Below are 17,017 nucleotides of genomic sequence, written 5' to 3' on the forward strand. Positions count from 1 at the left end.
AACCTGCAAGAAGCCACTTGGATGAGAGCTGAGATGTCCTGACATAGACTTTAAACAACCAGGTCCAGGCTTCGGAAGAATTAGCCTTTTTTTAAATCCCTAGAAAAGTGGTTGGACTGATTTGAAATTTCCTCAACAACTCATCTTAAGTGTCTTGTTTATTTGTGTGTTTAGAGGAAGGTAAATACCGGAGGATATTTTTGCCAAAAGGTTAATAAATGAATACATAGTTAAGTGTGACTGAACTTAAACAGTCAACTTTGACATAATTGTAAAAATATCAAAATTATTGTTAATTTTGTAAGCATAAAATGCCTTTGTTTTGATTTCATTGTTTCATGTTGAATTTTGTGTAGTTGTTGAGGTGTATGAAGAATATTTAATGAGAATAAATAGGCTAAGCAATGTTTCAGGCTGGTTAGACTATTTTATTCTATTTTATACTTTCTATTTGATTTTTTAGGTTGTAATTACTTGAGCATTGCTAGAAGAGAGCCTGTGACTCAAGCATGAGAGATACATCAGGGATCAGAGGCATGAGCAAACTTAGGGCAACAGAACAAGAAGTGTGAGGTTAAACTATTAGGAGACCAAAGGACTGGGACCAAGGTGACCTAAATATACAATGGAGGCAGAGCGATTATATTTATATATTTATTTTGTATTTTAACAGATTGATTTTAAACATAAAAAGAGTCGCCAAGAGGAACAGGAAGGATACATGGAGGGAAGTGGGGAAAGGATTGGACTGAGAGGAACAGCAGGACTGGGATAGGGGGGATGGAAAACATAGTGGACTCTGTACATCACCTTGAAAGAAAGATTAAAAGGTAAAAAATCTACGGGTCATTGGCCGTTTTTTAAAGTTAAGATCCTCATAAATGAAAAAACGAAGTAATTTAAAAAATGAAGAACCTTCGTGAAAACTGAATTTACAAAGAATGTGATTTTTGATAATCCTAAATCACTAAAAGTGTGGTAAAACCTATTGGTAGGTGTATCACAAATAAAATGAAGGTGTTCTCTGGGGGTAAAAGCATCATTTTATTTGCGTAAAAGAACCAAACAAACCTATCAAAAGATGAAAAGTTACAGCTTTCGTAATTTATCATGCAAGATCTGAAAATATATTTTGATTAATTCATTCAAAAACATAATTATGGAAATCTTAGTTATTATTATACTAAGTCAACCCAGACCCACTCAGAAAAAACATATATGTTCATACACTGTTTTTGAATATGAGTCAGAGATTAGCAGTATGAGTACACAGCTTTGCCAAGAAAATCAGAAGGTAAAGCGCTTCTCTAGTCTCGATGACCAATCAAAGCACTTTACAGTACAGTTACACATTCAGGTCCATACAGTGCTTCACTTTTATCTATGAGAAGGGGCATCTGGTCAAAGGGCCAACCTTATGATTTGAGGACACCCGCTCCGACCCCTGAGCCGCAGCCGCCCAGATTATTACAAGAAACATGTGTACAAAAATTGGATGAACAAATTCACTGTACAGGAAGGTACGCTCTGATCTGGTCCAGCAGTGCAGTGGGATCTTGTAGGAAAGCAGGAAGGTTGCTCCTCTGAATGTACGCAGCCACGCCCACAGCAGCAGCAGCTGACAGAATCAGAAGCCACTTGTATGACCTCTTGGGGTTGTGGTCATCACAAGGTCTGGTCTGCATGGGCTTAACCACTCTCTCCCACTGCGTGAGGATGGCCTCACGGGCCCCGGCCCACTTTCCTGGCCCTCTGAGACGATACTGGTATGGCGAGCACGGACCGAGCAACACGTTAAGTGCCAGCCTGGGATCGGTCAGCATTATCTTTAGGAAGTTTGGCCGAACTCCAACCTGTTCTGCTAACTCATCCATGTAATTGACATAGTCTACCTGGATGGTGTGTCTCTGACTGGCCACATACCTGGAAAAGAAATTCCTGCAGGTCATGTCGTGGAATTCAAAATTGGACAAATGTAGATATAAAATATGTCAGTGATCACAAATTTAACCAAATCCACTGCTGTACCTTTTGGCCATGGTGTCCTGTTTGCACTGGACATCGTTTAGCATGGCTGCCACTGAGGGAAGCTTGGCGCAACCTGTGGGAAAAAGCTACATTTAGATTTCTCTTTTAAAACACAAAATACATCTGAAAAGTACAGAAAAAGTTGTATCTTTACCTTTAAAGACACGTGTGGCCCATCTGCACTGCATCTCAGAGATGGGCATGATGGCTCCCAGTGGCTGTATCAGACCTATGATGGCCAGTGTTGGACGGTCCAACTCAGGGGGAAACACAAACTTGTAGAGAGATGCTTTGTTCTCAGACACCGAGACCACAAGTGAGGCCAGGAACGGGAAGGAAAAGCTGTAACCTGTGGCAAACACCTGTAAGACATGGGACTCACGTTGGTCTGACACTACTTGGCAGCGTTACTGAGCAGAGGTGTAACTGTGAGTGTGTGAAAAAACTATCTCAACCTACCACCTGGTCAACTTCTTCCACTATGCTCCCATCGTCAAACTCCACAGTGGATCCTCGAAATCTGCTGATGTTGGGTTTCACCTGAACCGTCCCAGACAGGATGCGGTTGGGAAGCTCATCATTCACTGTGGGATGTTGGCTCCTCAACCTGAGATTTATGTTAATAGATTTGTGGTTAGTTAAATATATTTTTTTCTAGATGACAAATAGCAGCATGTTGATCAGAAGGAAGATGCGGATAATTTTGCCATAAAGCCATAGAAATAACAAGTCTTTAATGTTCATGGACTTTAAACTACAGAAAATGCATCATATGGGGACCACGACTACTGACAACAGCCGCCGATGTTGAGGAATTTTTGAGCATCCTCACACATTACTCTATATGCTACTATATATTATTGTATATTATCCTTAATCTGTACGGGAGAATAGTGCCTGTCTAATTACAAACACACTCCTTTCTCTCTCTAAGCATTACCAAAGTCCAGGTTAGGGCCAACTAACAGTACAGTCTACGTTGAGGGACTTTCATATCTAATTCAGATGCGCCAGACAGAGAGGCACCAACTTCAACTCTTTTGTGTATTTCACCAGTGGCAAGTTATAAAGGACACAATGTGATTTAGGAATGCATAAACTAGGCTTAACTATCCAATAAGATGTGAACACCTACACTTAACATACAATCTATTCTAGCCCTTCATGGATGTGCTGTTTGAATGGGTGACGCAAGTAGAAGGAGATATATGGGGAGGCTGTGGGAGACATCTTCAGACTTGGGGGTGACAATTGCTCATGTTATTGTGTTAGCGGTTGTATATTGTTCCACCTTCTGTTCTCTTTGATGTATTAACTCTACATTAAAACCCTCTGCATAAGACATCAGCTGCTGCCTGAGTTCTCCTATCACCAGCTTCCAGAAAGCTTCCATAACATTCGAGATATCTTCTTCTGGACTAATGTACTGGACATTTTCAGCCTCAAGCTCTGCCGCTTACACTACTAACACATGCTGTATATAAGAAAGAAAGGCTGCTTAGTCACAATATGAAGCTTTAAAAAAGTAGATCCAGTACCTGTGCTTTGGCTTCAGATTGTACAGACTGTGATCAAATCTTTTGTTGAGCCTCCTCTCTCCAATACCACACACAACACTGTTGGGAAGAATGTTCTGGATAGCTGTAGACACCCTATTAAAGAACAAATCAAGGGGTATGCCATTGTCCCAAACTCTGTTCAGAATCCAGGCTCCTCTTCGAGTGCTCAGGTAAACCTGAGGAGAGAACACACATGGTAGACAGTCATAATCATACAAGATCCCTGAAATATTAATATGCAAATGTGGCATGTACAACTGGAACTCCAAAACTCTGATTTGAATTGGTCAACATCGAAATAATACATATTTAAATAAATAATCTTAAAATTATCCAGAGCTAAATAATTATGATGTTAATATACCAGATGTAAATAATTTGTATTTAAATAATACAGACTCAAATAATACAGATTCAACCAACCCTGATTAAGATTCTGGCTCATTAAGATGTTATCTTTATAAAATATTTAAAATTTAACCAAAATTTAAAAAAAACATTCTCCTTTTTCTCATCACTAAATTTGACAAACTGAGAACTTTTAACACAATGAAAAACACACGTTTCCTGGATTTAATTTGTTTAAAAACTATTTCACATAAACCTGTGTCCCTGCCAAATTGGTATTTTAATTGTATTGCTTTACCACCGACAGTGTTTCTACTAGGAAGCTGCTCCTGAACATTTCACCTAGTAGTTGTATCCAATTATTAACTTCGTGTCCTCGCAGCCTTGGGGTCATATCTGAGTTGTTTTCTAACCCCACAAACAATCACACAATCAGGTGGAACATTATCTAATCAATGTCTGCAAATTAATTCAAAGGTTAACAGTATTCCAATATCACCTAAACTGTCTGTTGTTCTGAATATCTTCTAGATCTTGACTGCAATGATGAGCAATGCTCTGCACTGAGCAACACAATCAGTGAGTGAAATCATTTCTTTATATGACCCATGACTTTATAAACATTTAAGACATTTAAATGAATCAATATCTCAGTCCAACCTGTTTGCTGACTCTGCTCAGCTCCACTGCTATGTCGCCGCCAGAGTTTCCTATTCCAACCACTACCACCTTTTTATTCCTCCACTCCTCTGAACTCTTGTAGTCTCGACTGTGGATATACTTTCCCCCGAAAGTTTCAATGCCTGACAATAAAGAAAACAGAATTGTTACAGCCGCCCAAAGAATATCTACTGTATATTATATGAGTTTAATGGGTGGATGTGTGTTTCTTTGGCTGCAAACTGTTCCATTCATGCAAAGGCCAGTTTAGACCTGGTATTTACATCCATCCTGAGAGATACGATCACAAGTGGACAACTCTAAAAGTGTTCAAATGTTCTGTGCATGTGTCTTCTGTGACCACCTGGGATTGGATCTCAACTCCCTGCTCTATATGCAAATACATATGCACGTTATTAATTTTCCTGATGACAAAAGGCTCCTGCAGGGAGAAGGCCTCTCAAGGAGGAGCACTGTGGTATCAATGCCATTTGTACCTGGGAAGTCTTGGAGCGGCAGGTTTGGGTGGCAGTGATGTCCAATACAGATCATCACAGCGTCAAAAATGTGTCTCTCTCTTTTGCCGTCCTTGGTCTCTATCTCAACATCCCACTGGCCTGAGTGAGAGAAGTCGGATCGCTGCTTCACCATCAAGACTCGGGTCTGTGCGGCAGAGAGACGGAAAGAGTTCAAACACAGACTCGTCTTTAAGGAATGGTTACAAATATTTACTATAAATGTAATTTTCTGCTGTGTTTAAATGAGAAGCATTTCAGATGTGAATCTAAGGGGAAGGACGGTGCAACAATTCAGATGAAAAGAAAGTGAGGACTTCTTACATTGAAGCGTATGTGCTTGGTGAGCTGGAAGTGATCAGCATACATCCGAAAGTAGTCCATGATGAGCGAGTTGTGCATGTAGTTTGGGTAGTGTGCAGGGATCGGAAAGTCGCTGAAACACATCATCTCCTTGGAGGTGTTGATGATGACAGATTGGTAGATGCTGGCCCTGTCTGGCTCCGGGTTCTCCTGCAGAACAGAAAATCAACCAAATTTAGTGAGATAACTGATCCTGTGTCAGGGAAATTCACTTGTTACAGCAGCGGCAGCGGATTTAGAGGTTACACATCATGCAATTGGTTTTCTATCACTCATTGCATGGTCGGGTCAGTGATAACCCTGCTGGAGTGGGCGCCCAAGGTAGGTAGGGGTAGTATGGGAATCGAGTGGGAGGCATGGAAGGATTTAGATTTCTTTGTAACTGTGTTGTTCTTGTCGTGTGATTTATGCAAATCTTATTTATATTTTTATATTAATATTTTATTTATTGTTTTTTATTATACCTTGATCCAGAGTGCCACACAAGCTCGAACCCCTTTTGAGCAGCAAATTATCAAAACAGGGTTCAACAAGAAAGCAAGTGAAAGTACAAGATTGGAAAAAAAATAGGCTATCAAATAAAATGAAAAAAACTAAATAATAACTAAAACTAAACAATAATAGTAACAATAATAATAATGAATTCAACTGACTGATATTATGTGGCAAGTGAGACAGTGCAACCTGCCCCCTGTGACCCACCTTGAACCTCCAGAGACCACCGATGTCATCGCTGCTCTCATAGCACACAGGTTCGAGCCCCTCGTCCAGGCAGCTCTTGATGGCGGTCAGACCCGAGCTGCCTCCTCCGATCACTGCCACACGACGACTCATCCTTCAGCTCAGTGGAGGAAACAACCAGGATCAGATCGGTGTGGAGGAGTCAGATCCCAACAGTGGCCCTACACTGCAGTGTGTGGTTGGATGACACGTCCTCAGATGGTTTATATACCGAACAGAGGCTCTGCTCCACTGAACTTTGGACTTCCTCTGCTTCCGTTAGTTTCCGGAATGATCTGCAAAACCAAACCTTCACCGCGAGCTGGATGTTGGTGGCACTTTAGGTTTGGAACACGGTGACCCTCCAGCCCGAGCTGCAGTTAGGACGACAGCCCACAAAATGCTGTTGACTCAGTGCTCGGGCGTTGTCTGCAAACTCAGAGCAGAGAAAACATTCATCGGCTGCTCTGATCCCGATCTCACACACCACGCGCACTAAAGTCACCGTCCACTGTCAACAGCGCGCGCGCGTGTGTGTGTGTGTGTGCACGCACGAAGTTAGCGCTGATTTCTTACCTTTTTCTCTCTCGAGGAAATGTTTTTCTGGTGCGCCCACAGTTTGTGTGTCCCACACTAGAGGGAGTGAGTGAGGAATGTAGCTCGAGCTGACCCGTGAGACCTAGAGGAGGAAAAGTAAACAGCGAGTCTCTCTCCAATTATGAGGTGGAAACAGCAGCTGGAAGCTCGGTGGGACATGATGATGGTCTTCACAAGTGACGCAACTTCGCAAACCTAAATTTTTGCTTAAATCCTGGCTAGGGACTTGTTAATAGTGGATCATATCTGCTCTTGTGAACAAGTAATTATCCGTCAAAACATACATTGTGAAGCATAAATCATAAAAACACATCCTATCATCATGCAGCCTGAATGTATGAATCATTAAGGTCGCACACTTTAATGTGAGTCATTATTACATCTGTTGATGTTTAGAAATACAGAGATGTAGTCAGAGTAGAGGTGGACCAAAACCAAAATAAACTCTGAGCCTGTTCGAACCTTGTTTTCATGCATGGATTCCTCTCTTAAAACACACGAGTTAATAATAATAACCATTATTAAACTCACTGCTTACAAATGTAGACTACAGCTCATGGACAGTTTTGCAAATCAGCTCTTTGTTTGTACAAGGGAGCAAATTTAGCTTAGTGTTTGTCTCCATCTGCTGGGTATAAGAGCAACATAACAGCCCACTGTAATTCTTTACTGGCATTATGCAGTAGATAATAAGCTTCAGTAATAATAAAATAATAATAATAATAGAGTGCTGAAACAGAATGAACACATGAACTGCTGAGCATCCTTTCACTAATCAGTCGTTGCTGACCTTGATAGTTTGTTTAAAATATATATTTTTTGCATTTAGAGTTTTTTTAAATAATTAAATGGTGAAGTGCATGTTAGATTCTAAGTTAACCGTTCTTTTGATGGACATTCAGCTCATAATATCTTAATCTCACATCCAAAATGCCAAAAAGAAACTGCCATGTTTATTTTAACATTTTTTATTTCTCATTCAAACAGTCTAAAAGCAAGATCTGTCTACAAAACTTTGAAATGGACACATACATAGCCATGCAGCTCACTGAGCAGAGGAGAAGAAGCAGAGTGGCTTGTTATAGCAGAAGCAACACAACATTGTAACACCTGAGAAAATCAGTACGCTGCTCAGACTGGAGGAAGGTCTGGGCTCTGGTTCTGGTACCACTCTGGTTCTGAAGGGTTGAATCACACGCTCCCACTGAGTGAGAATGGCTTGACGGGCACCAGCCCACCGGCCCGGTCCAGTCAGACGATACTGATATGGAGTACATGGACCCAGCAAAACCTGCAGAGCCAGTCTGGGGTCCTTCATCATGAGCCTCGGTATGCTTGGACAAGCCCCTACCTGCTCTGCCAGAGAGTCCAGGTAAGTTATGTTCTCCACCTGCAGGGGGTTACGCTCGGAGCAGGCATATCTTAGGGAGGGAGATCCAAAAAAATATGAATGAACCAAAAATGTGTTTCAGTTGCTTCACATTTGACAATAAAGGAGGAAGATTTAAGACATATTTGCTCAAATGATGATATTATCAAAATATGGAGGTGTGAATTCACTTCAATCAAATTCTCCTTTACAACATGTATAAGTGCCTCTGTTTCACCAGTGAGTGTAGCCCATGATTTTATTTATAAGAAAGTGAGGGGGAAAAACCCACTGAGAAATGAAATTGCTTTTTTGAATTTTAAAACTTTTCTTAAGTTGTTTACAACTCATTCTGTGGAAACAGCATAACAGTAATATGATTGAAGTGTCTTCACATTTTGGGATATTAACTTTCCTTTATTATGTTTCATAGTGTCAGTGACTGTGACACTAAGCGGTTTCTGTTTTGTCTATTCCTCTTGCATTGCATAAATACATCTTGTTGCTTTAGCTGTTCCTGCCTCAATTGCCTGTGTTCAGCACATTGAGTCCAAAATTTCAAAAAAATCAATTAGTACATTAAGGTAATTTTATGTTTCTGTGCCTTGCTCAAATTATATAATGCAAATTGTCAGTATGACAATAGAATTTGCCATGGTTTTAAACAATAAGGCGTCAGCAAAAATTCAAGCAGGGAACAGAAACAGCAAATCACATTCAACTAGGTTTTGTCCAATCGCAAACAAGAAGTGCTGGCCTCCCTTTCCTGTAATCTGTAATGTCATGTTATGTGAAACATTAAATTTGACTTTGTAGTGTTTTGACCCTAAAGGCCACTGTAAGATTGGCTCTGTGCAGCAGAACCGACAAGTAAAACCAACAGAAATATGGGAACTTTAATGTCTAAGGTGGAATTGTTTAATTCCCAGCATTTAAAGTACTTTCTGAGCTAAACACAAATCATCTGAAATGTTTTAATCCGTCAAAGAACGAGGCTACAGTAAGATAAGATCATTTCCTACCTCTGGTGCATTGTTGTGGTGTCTTGCTGAATTTCCTTCACTATAGTCTCCTCTGAGGGGAGGGTTGACAAACCTGCATGGGAGAGAATCAAATCAAACAAACACAAAAACACACCAAAGCCTAAAGAAGACACAGTTATCATGGTGCTTCAGGGGATTTGGGTATCGCTGTAGCTACTAACTAATAATGTCAATATTCAATTTGAGGATTGGAAGCAACAGTCTAGTTTGAAAAAGAGGTTCATGGTTCAAATATCACACATATGCTTTTCCCATAATTCTTTACCTTTAAAAACTCTAGTAGCCCAGCGGGCCTGCATCTCAGCCAGTGCATTGACAGCCCCCAGGGCGTGGATGAAGCCCACCACCGCCAGCGTCGGCTGGGTGAGTCCGGGAGGGAACACGTGTTTGTAGAGACGCAGCCTGTAACCTGAGTTAGCCTGCAGGGCTGAGGGCAGGAAGGGGAAGCTGTAGTTGTAGCCCGTGGCAAACACCACCACATCCACCTGTGTGAAACAAATATCACACTTTGAGATTGAATAAATATTCCCTTCAAACCAAAATGACCAAAGTAGCATACCCCTTTAATAGATGGGGTATTTGTGTGTGTATGTGACCATCTTCTAGTTTGTGCTGCCAACTAAATCAGATCTGCGGCTTACTTTGAAAAGTTAAATCCGGATGGCGTTGAACAGAACAGGGTGGTCTTCGTTCTTTGACTATGAGCATTTAAATGATTTTATTGTTTTTCCAGACAGGGACTTGAAACCATCACGTTTTACGTCTACAGTATGTGACATGGATCAGGGACAGACAAAATGTTGATCCACCCTTTAAGAAATGTTCTACTGACCTTGTTTATGACGCTCCCATCATCAAAGACCACACTGGACCCACTGAACTCCTTCACGTTGGATTTCACCTGAACACGACCTGCAAGGATCCGAGCCGGCAGCTCGTCGTTTACAACAGGAATCTGTGCAAAAAATCTGCCACAAGAAAACAAACCCGCACGACCATCGTTAAACTATGAACTCACTAATGGCATGCATGGCTGCACAAATAGCAAAGGAAATATGTCTGTTATTGTGGGGTGTGATAAAATGTAATCAGTGAACATTGATCATTCAATGAAATAAATGTATCTGCAGTATCTTGATACCCGTGTTTGGGTTTCAGGCCGTATAGTTTGTGGTCAAACGCTTCGTTCAGCTTCTTCTCCAGGACACTGTTGATCCACGAGGGGAAGAGCCTCCGTATCATCAAATGCATTCGAGAGGTCCCAACAAGGTCGGCAGGAAATCCCCCCTGTGCTACACGGCTGACCACCCACGCACCGCTCCGTGTGCTAAGGTACACCTGCGAGTCAGGTCACACCAGAGAGAGGAAATATCAGTGTGCTTAATACACTTTACACTGTCAGCAATTGGACACTGTTGTACTTGAAATTAAACCAATACTTAAAAAAATAGGTATTTCAGTACCTTCTCAGCAACTCGACTTATATCCACAGCAATATCACCTCCAGAGTTCCCAATCCCAATCACCAGCACTCTTCTCCCCTGCATCCCCTCAGCACTGCGGTATTCCCAAGAGTGGAAATGTCTTCCTTCAAAGCTCTCAATACCTGAACCGGTATAAGAAGAGAGATAACGGACCATATTAAGCTGTATTTAGATAACATGCACAACAACTGCAGTGTTATTCTTGCTAATGTGAAGGGGAGTACTCTTATGAATCCTGGCTACCTGTGAAGTCCCTGAGTGGCAGGTGAGGCTTGGTGAAGTGTCCTGTGCAAACTATCACTGCGTCAAAAACACGAGTGTCCCTCCGACCCTCTCCGCTCTCCGTCTCCACCTCCCACCGGCCTGTCACATCGAAGTCTGGGGTCGGCTCCACACTGAGCACGGTGCTCTGAGACACAGGAACCCATGGTTTAATTAATGCATTCTAAGCTTCCGGCAATGTATTTATATTGTAATCCAGTTTAGGAATATACATGAGACATCATAAATACACAGGGTGGTTTACGACTTTACGATTTAAAGGGGACATATTATGCCCTTTTTTATGCGGCCACTTAAATGTCTGACGGCTAGCGTTAGCTTGCTCGTCCAAGGCCATGTAGCGAGACCCCCTTCATGGGCATGGTGTGACCGTGACGTTTATTTCGGTCGTAATCCCATTCGACGCACTCTAGCGTATCATTTCTGACATAGAGGAACCACAGAGAGGAGTTGTTTTTTTCGAAAGTTTTTGTAACGGTAGACCTGCCAGATACCAAAATTAACGTGTAGAAGCACTACAAAAGTGGAATTTTCATAATATGTCCCCTTTAAAACAAAGTGTGGCACTATTTCTGTCGTCCAGGGAAGCACTCCAAATCATCACTACATTCAAATTCACCTACTTATTCTCCATAACCACCAACAGACTCTCTAACTGTCTAGTTTCATCATTTTCACCTTCACCATGATTCAAAGTCCTAACAGACCTGTGTTACATTATAATAATTCTCCTCTCGGTAATGACTGACCTGGAAGTTAATGTGTTGCAGCAACTTGAACTCCTGCACATAGAGGCGCAGATAGAGCAGCACCTCCGAGTGGTGCATGTTGTTGGGGAGCTCAGCAGGAGGAGGGAAGTCACTGAACGACATCATCTCCTTGGAGCTGTTGATGACCACCGACTGATAGATGTTGGCTCGTCCAAGCTCTGGCTTCTCCTGAAAACGATATGATGGACACAAGATTCAGATTGCTCCATCTGAAATCCAAATCCAATAACGGGACTTTTAGAATACTAGATCACTGCGGTGCCTGTCTGGTTGGAGCATGAACTGTAGATATATTAAGTACGACCCTAATTAACGATTTCAAGCTCAATAGGTTTTTTATTGTGGTATCAGAGTATAAATGAACAGAGCTGGATTTCTGGTGTGAGCTCACATTGTTGTAGGGAGGTCTATGATCTATTTTACTGTTAGTGTGTTTGCATTCAATCCCATGTTAGCATGTTCTGCTTTAAATAAGAAATATATTTCCAACAATTATTTAACATTTTAATTGTTGATTTGTCCATATGATAAAACAGAGGGTTTCCCTTTCATTTACTGTCCTTAACAGACTAAGAAACCCATGACCATGATTGACCATGATTACAGTTGCTTGATATTTATACATGAAGTGAAAAATATTCACCTTAAATCTCCATAGTCCTCCGATGTCATGGCTGCTCTCAAAACACGTCGGCTCCAGGCCTTCATCCAGACAGGCCTTGATGCTGGTGAGACCTGAAGGTCCTGCACCGATCACTGCCACCTTCTGAACCATACTGGAGAGGACACAGGAACGAGGGAAAGAGGGACTGTTGTTGTTTTGTACTGTGATGTGAAGCCATTTCATGACGAGTGTGTTTTGTCCTTCGCACCCCTTTGTTTTCCAGTCATTGATTAGAAAAAGGTGTGATTGAGTCAATCAAGATAATTGCGTTAAATCCAGAATGAGATGCATCAAGGGGCGGTTCCATGACTTACTTGCTTCAATATTGTGTGATATGGATTTTTTAAAAGTATTATTGAAAAGTTAATGAAAAACTCAGACATGTTCTGGGGACGGATGAGTGTGTGAATTTAAATGTGGCTATGCAAGGGCAATGTTGGGCCTTGTGCCTGGTGACATCCCAGTTGAGTGAAGAATGTAATCAGCAGTAGACAAACCATAATTAAAAAAGATTCTCAAATAAATAATTTATAAATAACAATAAAGAAATTATTTACTTTCTTCGATGCCACATTACTCTCTTCTGGTTCATGTTTTGATTTTTTTATAACGTCATCAAAACAAGAAACTGCAAAATGATAATAAATAAAGTTTTTCATCTTAGACTCACATTCCCATAAATATTCTGTATGGTGTGTACACACATGTAAGTAGAAAATGTGAAGCACGACTTAGACTAACTGTGCACCTCTGTCAACAAATCAGAAAAACATACATCCACTTGACTTTCACCCAATTGCAAATAGCTTTTTTCACTGCTTTGCACCACAACTTATAACAGACTGTGAAACATTCAAGCTCACTTCTTCTTCTTCACAGCGAGAGAGGACTCACTTAGTACAATGTCCACCTTCTCCTTAATGTAAATGTCTTTTCTCCCCTGTTTACAGACGATACGAGCTACACAGTGATGTTTTCACAATGTTTTAACCTGTCTGACTTTCCGGATGTTCACTCCCATTGGCCGATTATCATTTCAGAGGCAAGCTCCTCCTCTTCCACTTCCGTCCTGTTACTGTTTTCAATCCGCTTTGCTGAGGCGGGAACATGAGAGTGACCTCTGACCGGGCAGGGTTGATGCTGAAAATGACAAACTTGGACTGAATCATTACACATTGCACATATTACTGTGGCGTTTCTTAGCTGTTTTAATAAAACCACTGATTTTCCACTTGCTAATGTCAAGAATTATATGTGCCCCCTCCTGACCCTGCGGTGGCCGAGGAAGACATTAGACTTTAGACAACGGTACATGAGAAATAGATTGAATGTATTATATTGATCAGTTTAGCAACTACTATGCAAAGACATAGGGGGCAATGTGCTCATCACCTGACGACACTGAGATCATGTGTTCTTTGTTTGTTATTGGTCTCATTGAGGAATGAACAAGCCAAACAAAAGAGGCTCAGATTTACAATCTGAAAAATACTGGTATTTTTAGCAATTAGTAAGAAGAAATAATGAGGAAAAACTATTGTAATTTTAAAATTAATATACATATTTTTAATAGTTATCAACATTCAAAAATAGGCTATAATTTGTATTTGAGTACATACAAAACTCTTGTAAACTGAACATCCTTCTAGCATTTAATAAAGACAATTTTTTTACTTTTCTTCGGCAAACCTGGTGTCTGAAGCCCTTATCTATCCCCTCATTTTTTTCTCAACAATTAACAATTGAAAAGAAATTAGATGGTAAAATGGATTGAAGCTTAAGTTTAGTGAGTATTTTTTTTAACAATCCACACCCACTGTACTACATAGGGATATGATCACTCTATAAGTGGATATACATTTTAATAGTATATTCCTCTCCAGGTTGATAACATCTTGGAATGAAAATGTTAAGATAATAAAATCCATAGGTAATGTCAACATTTCATAAATCTAGGAAACTTGCTGATTGAAATTCCTCCTGTTCTCCCATCCAATGAGGCATCAAGATATATGTATCTAAGGAGTAAATGTACGCTCTAAATTGAAATGAAGAGATGAAAAGACAGAGTCTATGAGTCTTATCAAGTAGATTTTATATCACAAGGAAAAACAATACAGCATAAAGCACAACCTGAAATCATTTAGTAAAAAAAGAGAACCCTAATATCCCAACGTTAAATGGCAAATATGAAACATTTTTGTAAACATATTTATTGTAAATTTTGTGACATCAGACAGGAATCATGCTAAATTGAAATCGGAGCTCCTGCTCCAGCAACATTAAAGAAAGTGTTTTCCCTTTTGAAGGTGACTTTCGTTAGCCTCTCAGCCTCCTGTAGAATTAGGGTTCAATTAGAAAGAATAGTCGGCTACCACTCCGAAATATACATGAAATCAATGATGCATTATCTGTTAAATTGAGCAACATGTTACCAGGGTCTGGAAGTCACCGAGGTTCCAAACCCAGACTGTGCACTGACACTTAAGATTTAGAAAAACACATATATGTTACACATTGGATCATACATTAGCTGATCAGTTCACAGTGTAGGACTCGTCTACATTCATTGTCGGAGGGTAATGCTGTGCTCGTTTTGCACTCGGGTTCATTTTCCTCAACCTCATAGTGGTGGGAGAGCAACTCTCTCCATTGTTTTGATTGTGGGCTGTAGTATTTTGCTGACCGTCTTATTTATTGGACGTATACAATATGTACATTAAATTAAAAGAAAAGGAATAACCAACAAGTTGTCAAAAAAATGAAAAGCCAAGAGGTGGAGAGACAGAGAAAACGAGGGGGGTCAAAGTCTTTTAAAAAACTGTCGACTCTTCAGTATGAACTTGTTGTCCTCCAGCTTTTGCAGCACTTCCTCATTTAAAAGCTTCTCTGAGTAATGGGCAGTCAGCAGTTTCTCACAGTTTTTCCCTTTCAACTTTTTTTTACATTTTGATACAGACTTCTGTTTTTTATTTAAATTACCTCTTCTACTCCAATATATTTTTTTTAACGATGTCTTATTTTTATTTATTGAATATGATTTTTATTCTAATATTTTATTATTCTTTTAATCATTTCACCTCTTCTACCCTTTTATACTTTTATTAAATATTCCATTGTTCTTGAAATTTAGTTTTAAACCGTGTTTTTAGATATAAATGCTTTTCTATAAGTTTTCTCTATAGGAGGATAAGAAGAAGAAGAAGAAGCCGTTTATCAACTTTTTATATAATCTATGGACTCAACCCAGCTCATGAACTATAACTGGAAGTTCAACTTCCTTCTCGGTTGTGCTGCGGCTGCAGCTGGACCCAACTTGTTTCAATCCCCTTTGCCATGTTGGGAAAAAACGAGAGCAATCAGACAGAGTTCACGCTGAAAAGGACAAACTTTGGACTGAATTATTAAACATTACACATAGTACTATTGATCGAACCATAACAAAATAAACCAGAGTGTGTCTTTCTTTTGTAATCCAGGATAATGATCAACTCTGACCTAACCTGACAAACTGAAGTGTGACACAGGGGGGTTAAAATATCACTGCAGTGGTTAAAGTGGGGAATTAATTATGCTTAAGATTACGATGATGGCAAAACAGGAAAAAGTGCAACTATATCAAGAAGGTTGGGCTTTCTCAAGAAGAGAAAGAAAAGATGAATCTAAGTTGAGAGAACAATCTAAGAAAAGATTCCATGAAGACCATCAACACAAGCAGATGTTCTCACAGTAGTTTTAGGATATTTATGTTGTGTACCTTACTGGTCTAAGGCATCTTAGAGCATCTCATATTTGTATCACTCTGGTCCAGCCTGAAGACCTGAATACCAGGGCTCTGCACGAGAGAATGTGGATATGTTTCTGGATATTTTTAGAGGCAAACTCAAGACCTTCCCTTTTTAATCAGGCTTTTTATTTGATTATTTCTTAATTTTTTTATCTCTGAATTTATTCATACACCTTAGACTGTTTTGCAGATATATCCATTTACTCTATTTAATTTAATTATTTACTTATTAACCTACTTTCTCTACTTGGTTTTTTAACTTTACTATCATACTTTTTTCTATCTCTGGTTTTATTCGGGAGAGGCGGTGGACTAGTGGCAGAAACTTGGACTATGGGCAGAAAAGGTCTCTGGTTCGACTCCACGGAGAAACAACAAAAGACTGGATTGATCTGAGGATTCTCCCTACCCTGTCTAGTGCCCCTGAGCAAGGCACCTTACTCCCCCAACATCTGATCCCCGGGCGCTGTACATGGTTGCTCTGTGTGTCCTGCACCAGATGGGTCAAAAGCAGAGGTTACATTTCCCTACAATTGCATGAGTGTGCCTGTGCATGTCTGTGCATGTGTTTGGGATAAATAAATGTATCTTATTTACTGCTCTTTTAGTATTTATCCTTTTGTCTGTATTTTACATTTTTCCTTTCACATCTCTATTAGAATTCGAGCTGTATATTTTCCGGATTAATATTAGTATTTTATTCTGTATTTATCTTTCTTTTCAAGCCCTAGGTGTTTTCTATTTTCAAATGTATAATACTGATGACAGCTGACTTCCTCCCAATATTTGTCTTGTTCTGGATGCATGGATGGGAGTCTATGGATCGCA

The 17,017-nt window shown here is 40.1% G+C and overlaps 2 protein-coding genes across 3 annotated transcripts; both read right to left on the minus strand.

Moving 5' to 3' along the window:
- Nucleotides 1-640: 640 nt before the first annotated feature.
- Nucleotides 641-6,927, minus strand: LOC128448409 (flavin-containing monooxygenase 5). Of its 2 annotated transcripts, none has more exons than XM_053431047.1 (10): nucleotides 6,770-6,927; nucleotides 6,176-6,622; nucleotides 5,435-5,623; nucleotides 5,093-5,258; nucleotides 4,596-4,738; nucleotides 3,567-3,763; nucleotides 2,488-2,635; nucleotides 2,183-2,390; nucleotides 2,029-2,101; nucleotides 641-1,923 (listed from the first exon to the last, which is right to left on the minus strand). In XM_053431047.1, the coding sequence occupies exons 2-10, from the start codon at nucleotides 6,305-6,307 to the stop codon at nucleotides 1,506-1,508; spliced, it is 1,674 nt and encodes a 557-aa protein (XP_053287022.1). In that variant the 5' UTR covers nucleotides 6,308-6,622; nucleotides 6,770-6,927; the 3' UTR covers nucleotides 641-1,505. The 2 variants fall into 2 exon arrangements, with proteins under 2 accessions (XP_053287022.1, XP_053287023.1); XM_053431048.1 differs by having other exon boundaries at nucleotides 6,176-6,629; nucleotides 6,770-6,905.
- An 895-nt stretch (nucleotides 6,928-7,822) lies between these two features.
- LOC128448410 (flavin-containing monooxygenase 5) lies at nucleotides 7,823-12,994 on the minus strand. The gene is made up of 10 exons (XM_053431049.1): nucleotides 12,980-12,994; nucleotides 12,382-12,501; nucleotides 11,718-11,906; nucleotides 10,930-11,095; nucleotides 10,666-10,808; nucleotides 10,344-10,540; nucleotides 10,035-10,170; nucleotides 9,468-9,687; nucleotides 9,182-9,254; nucleotides 7,823-8,211 (listed from the first exon to the last, which is right to left on the minus strand). The coding sequence occupies exons 1-10, from the start codon at nucleotides 12,992-12,994 to the stop codon at nucleotides 7,836-7,838; spliced, it is 1,635 nt and encodes a 544-aa protein (XP_053287024.1). The 3' UTR covers nucleotides 7,823-7,835.
- Between the last annotated feature and the right edge of the window lie 4,023 nt (nucleotides 12,995-17,017).

Source organism: Pleuronectes platessa, chromosome 9 (assembly GCF_947347685.1).
Source record: "Pleuronectes platessa chromosome 9, fPlePla1.1, whole genome shotgun sequence".
NCBI lineage: Eukaryota > Metazoa > Chordata > Actinopteri > Pleuronectiformes > Pleuronectidae > Pleuronectes > Pleuronectes platessa.

Excerpts from the sequence above, each read along its gene's own strand:
- LOC128448409 (XM_053431047.1), bottom strand. The coding sequence starts at position 6,307 with ATGAGTCGTCGTGTGGCAGTGATCGGAGGAGGCAGCTCGGGTCTGACC. Across the intron at positions 5,259-5,434 it reads CCAAGCACATACGCTTCAAT|ACCCGAGTCTTGATGGTGAA; the intron begins GTAAGAAGTCCT and ends TCTGCCGCACAG. Across the intron at positions 2,636-3,566 it reads AATCTGAAGCCAAAGCACAG|GTTGAGGAGCCAACATCCCA; the intron begins GTACTGGATCTA and ends CATAAATCTCAG.
- LOC128448410 (XM_053431049.1), bottom strand. Across the intron at positions 10,541-10,665 it reads TAAGTCGAGTTGCTGAGAAG|GTGTACCTTAGCACACGGAG; the intron begins GTACTGAAATAC and ends CCTGACTCGCAG. Across the intron at positions 8,212-9,181 it reads ACCACAACAATGCACCAGAG|ATATGCCTGCTCCGAGCGTA; the intron begins GTAGGAAATGAT and ends TCCCTCCCTAAG.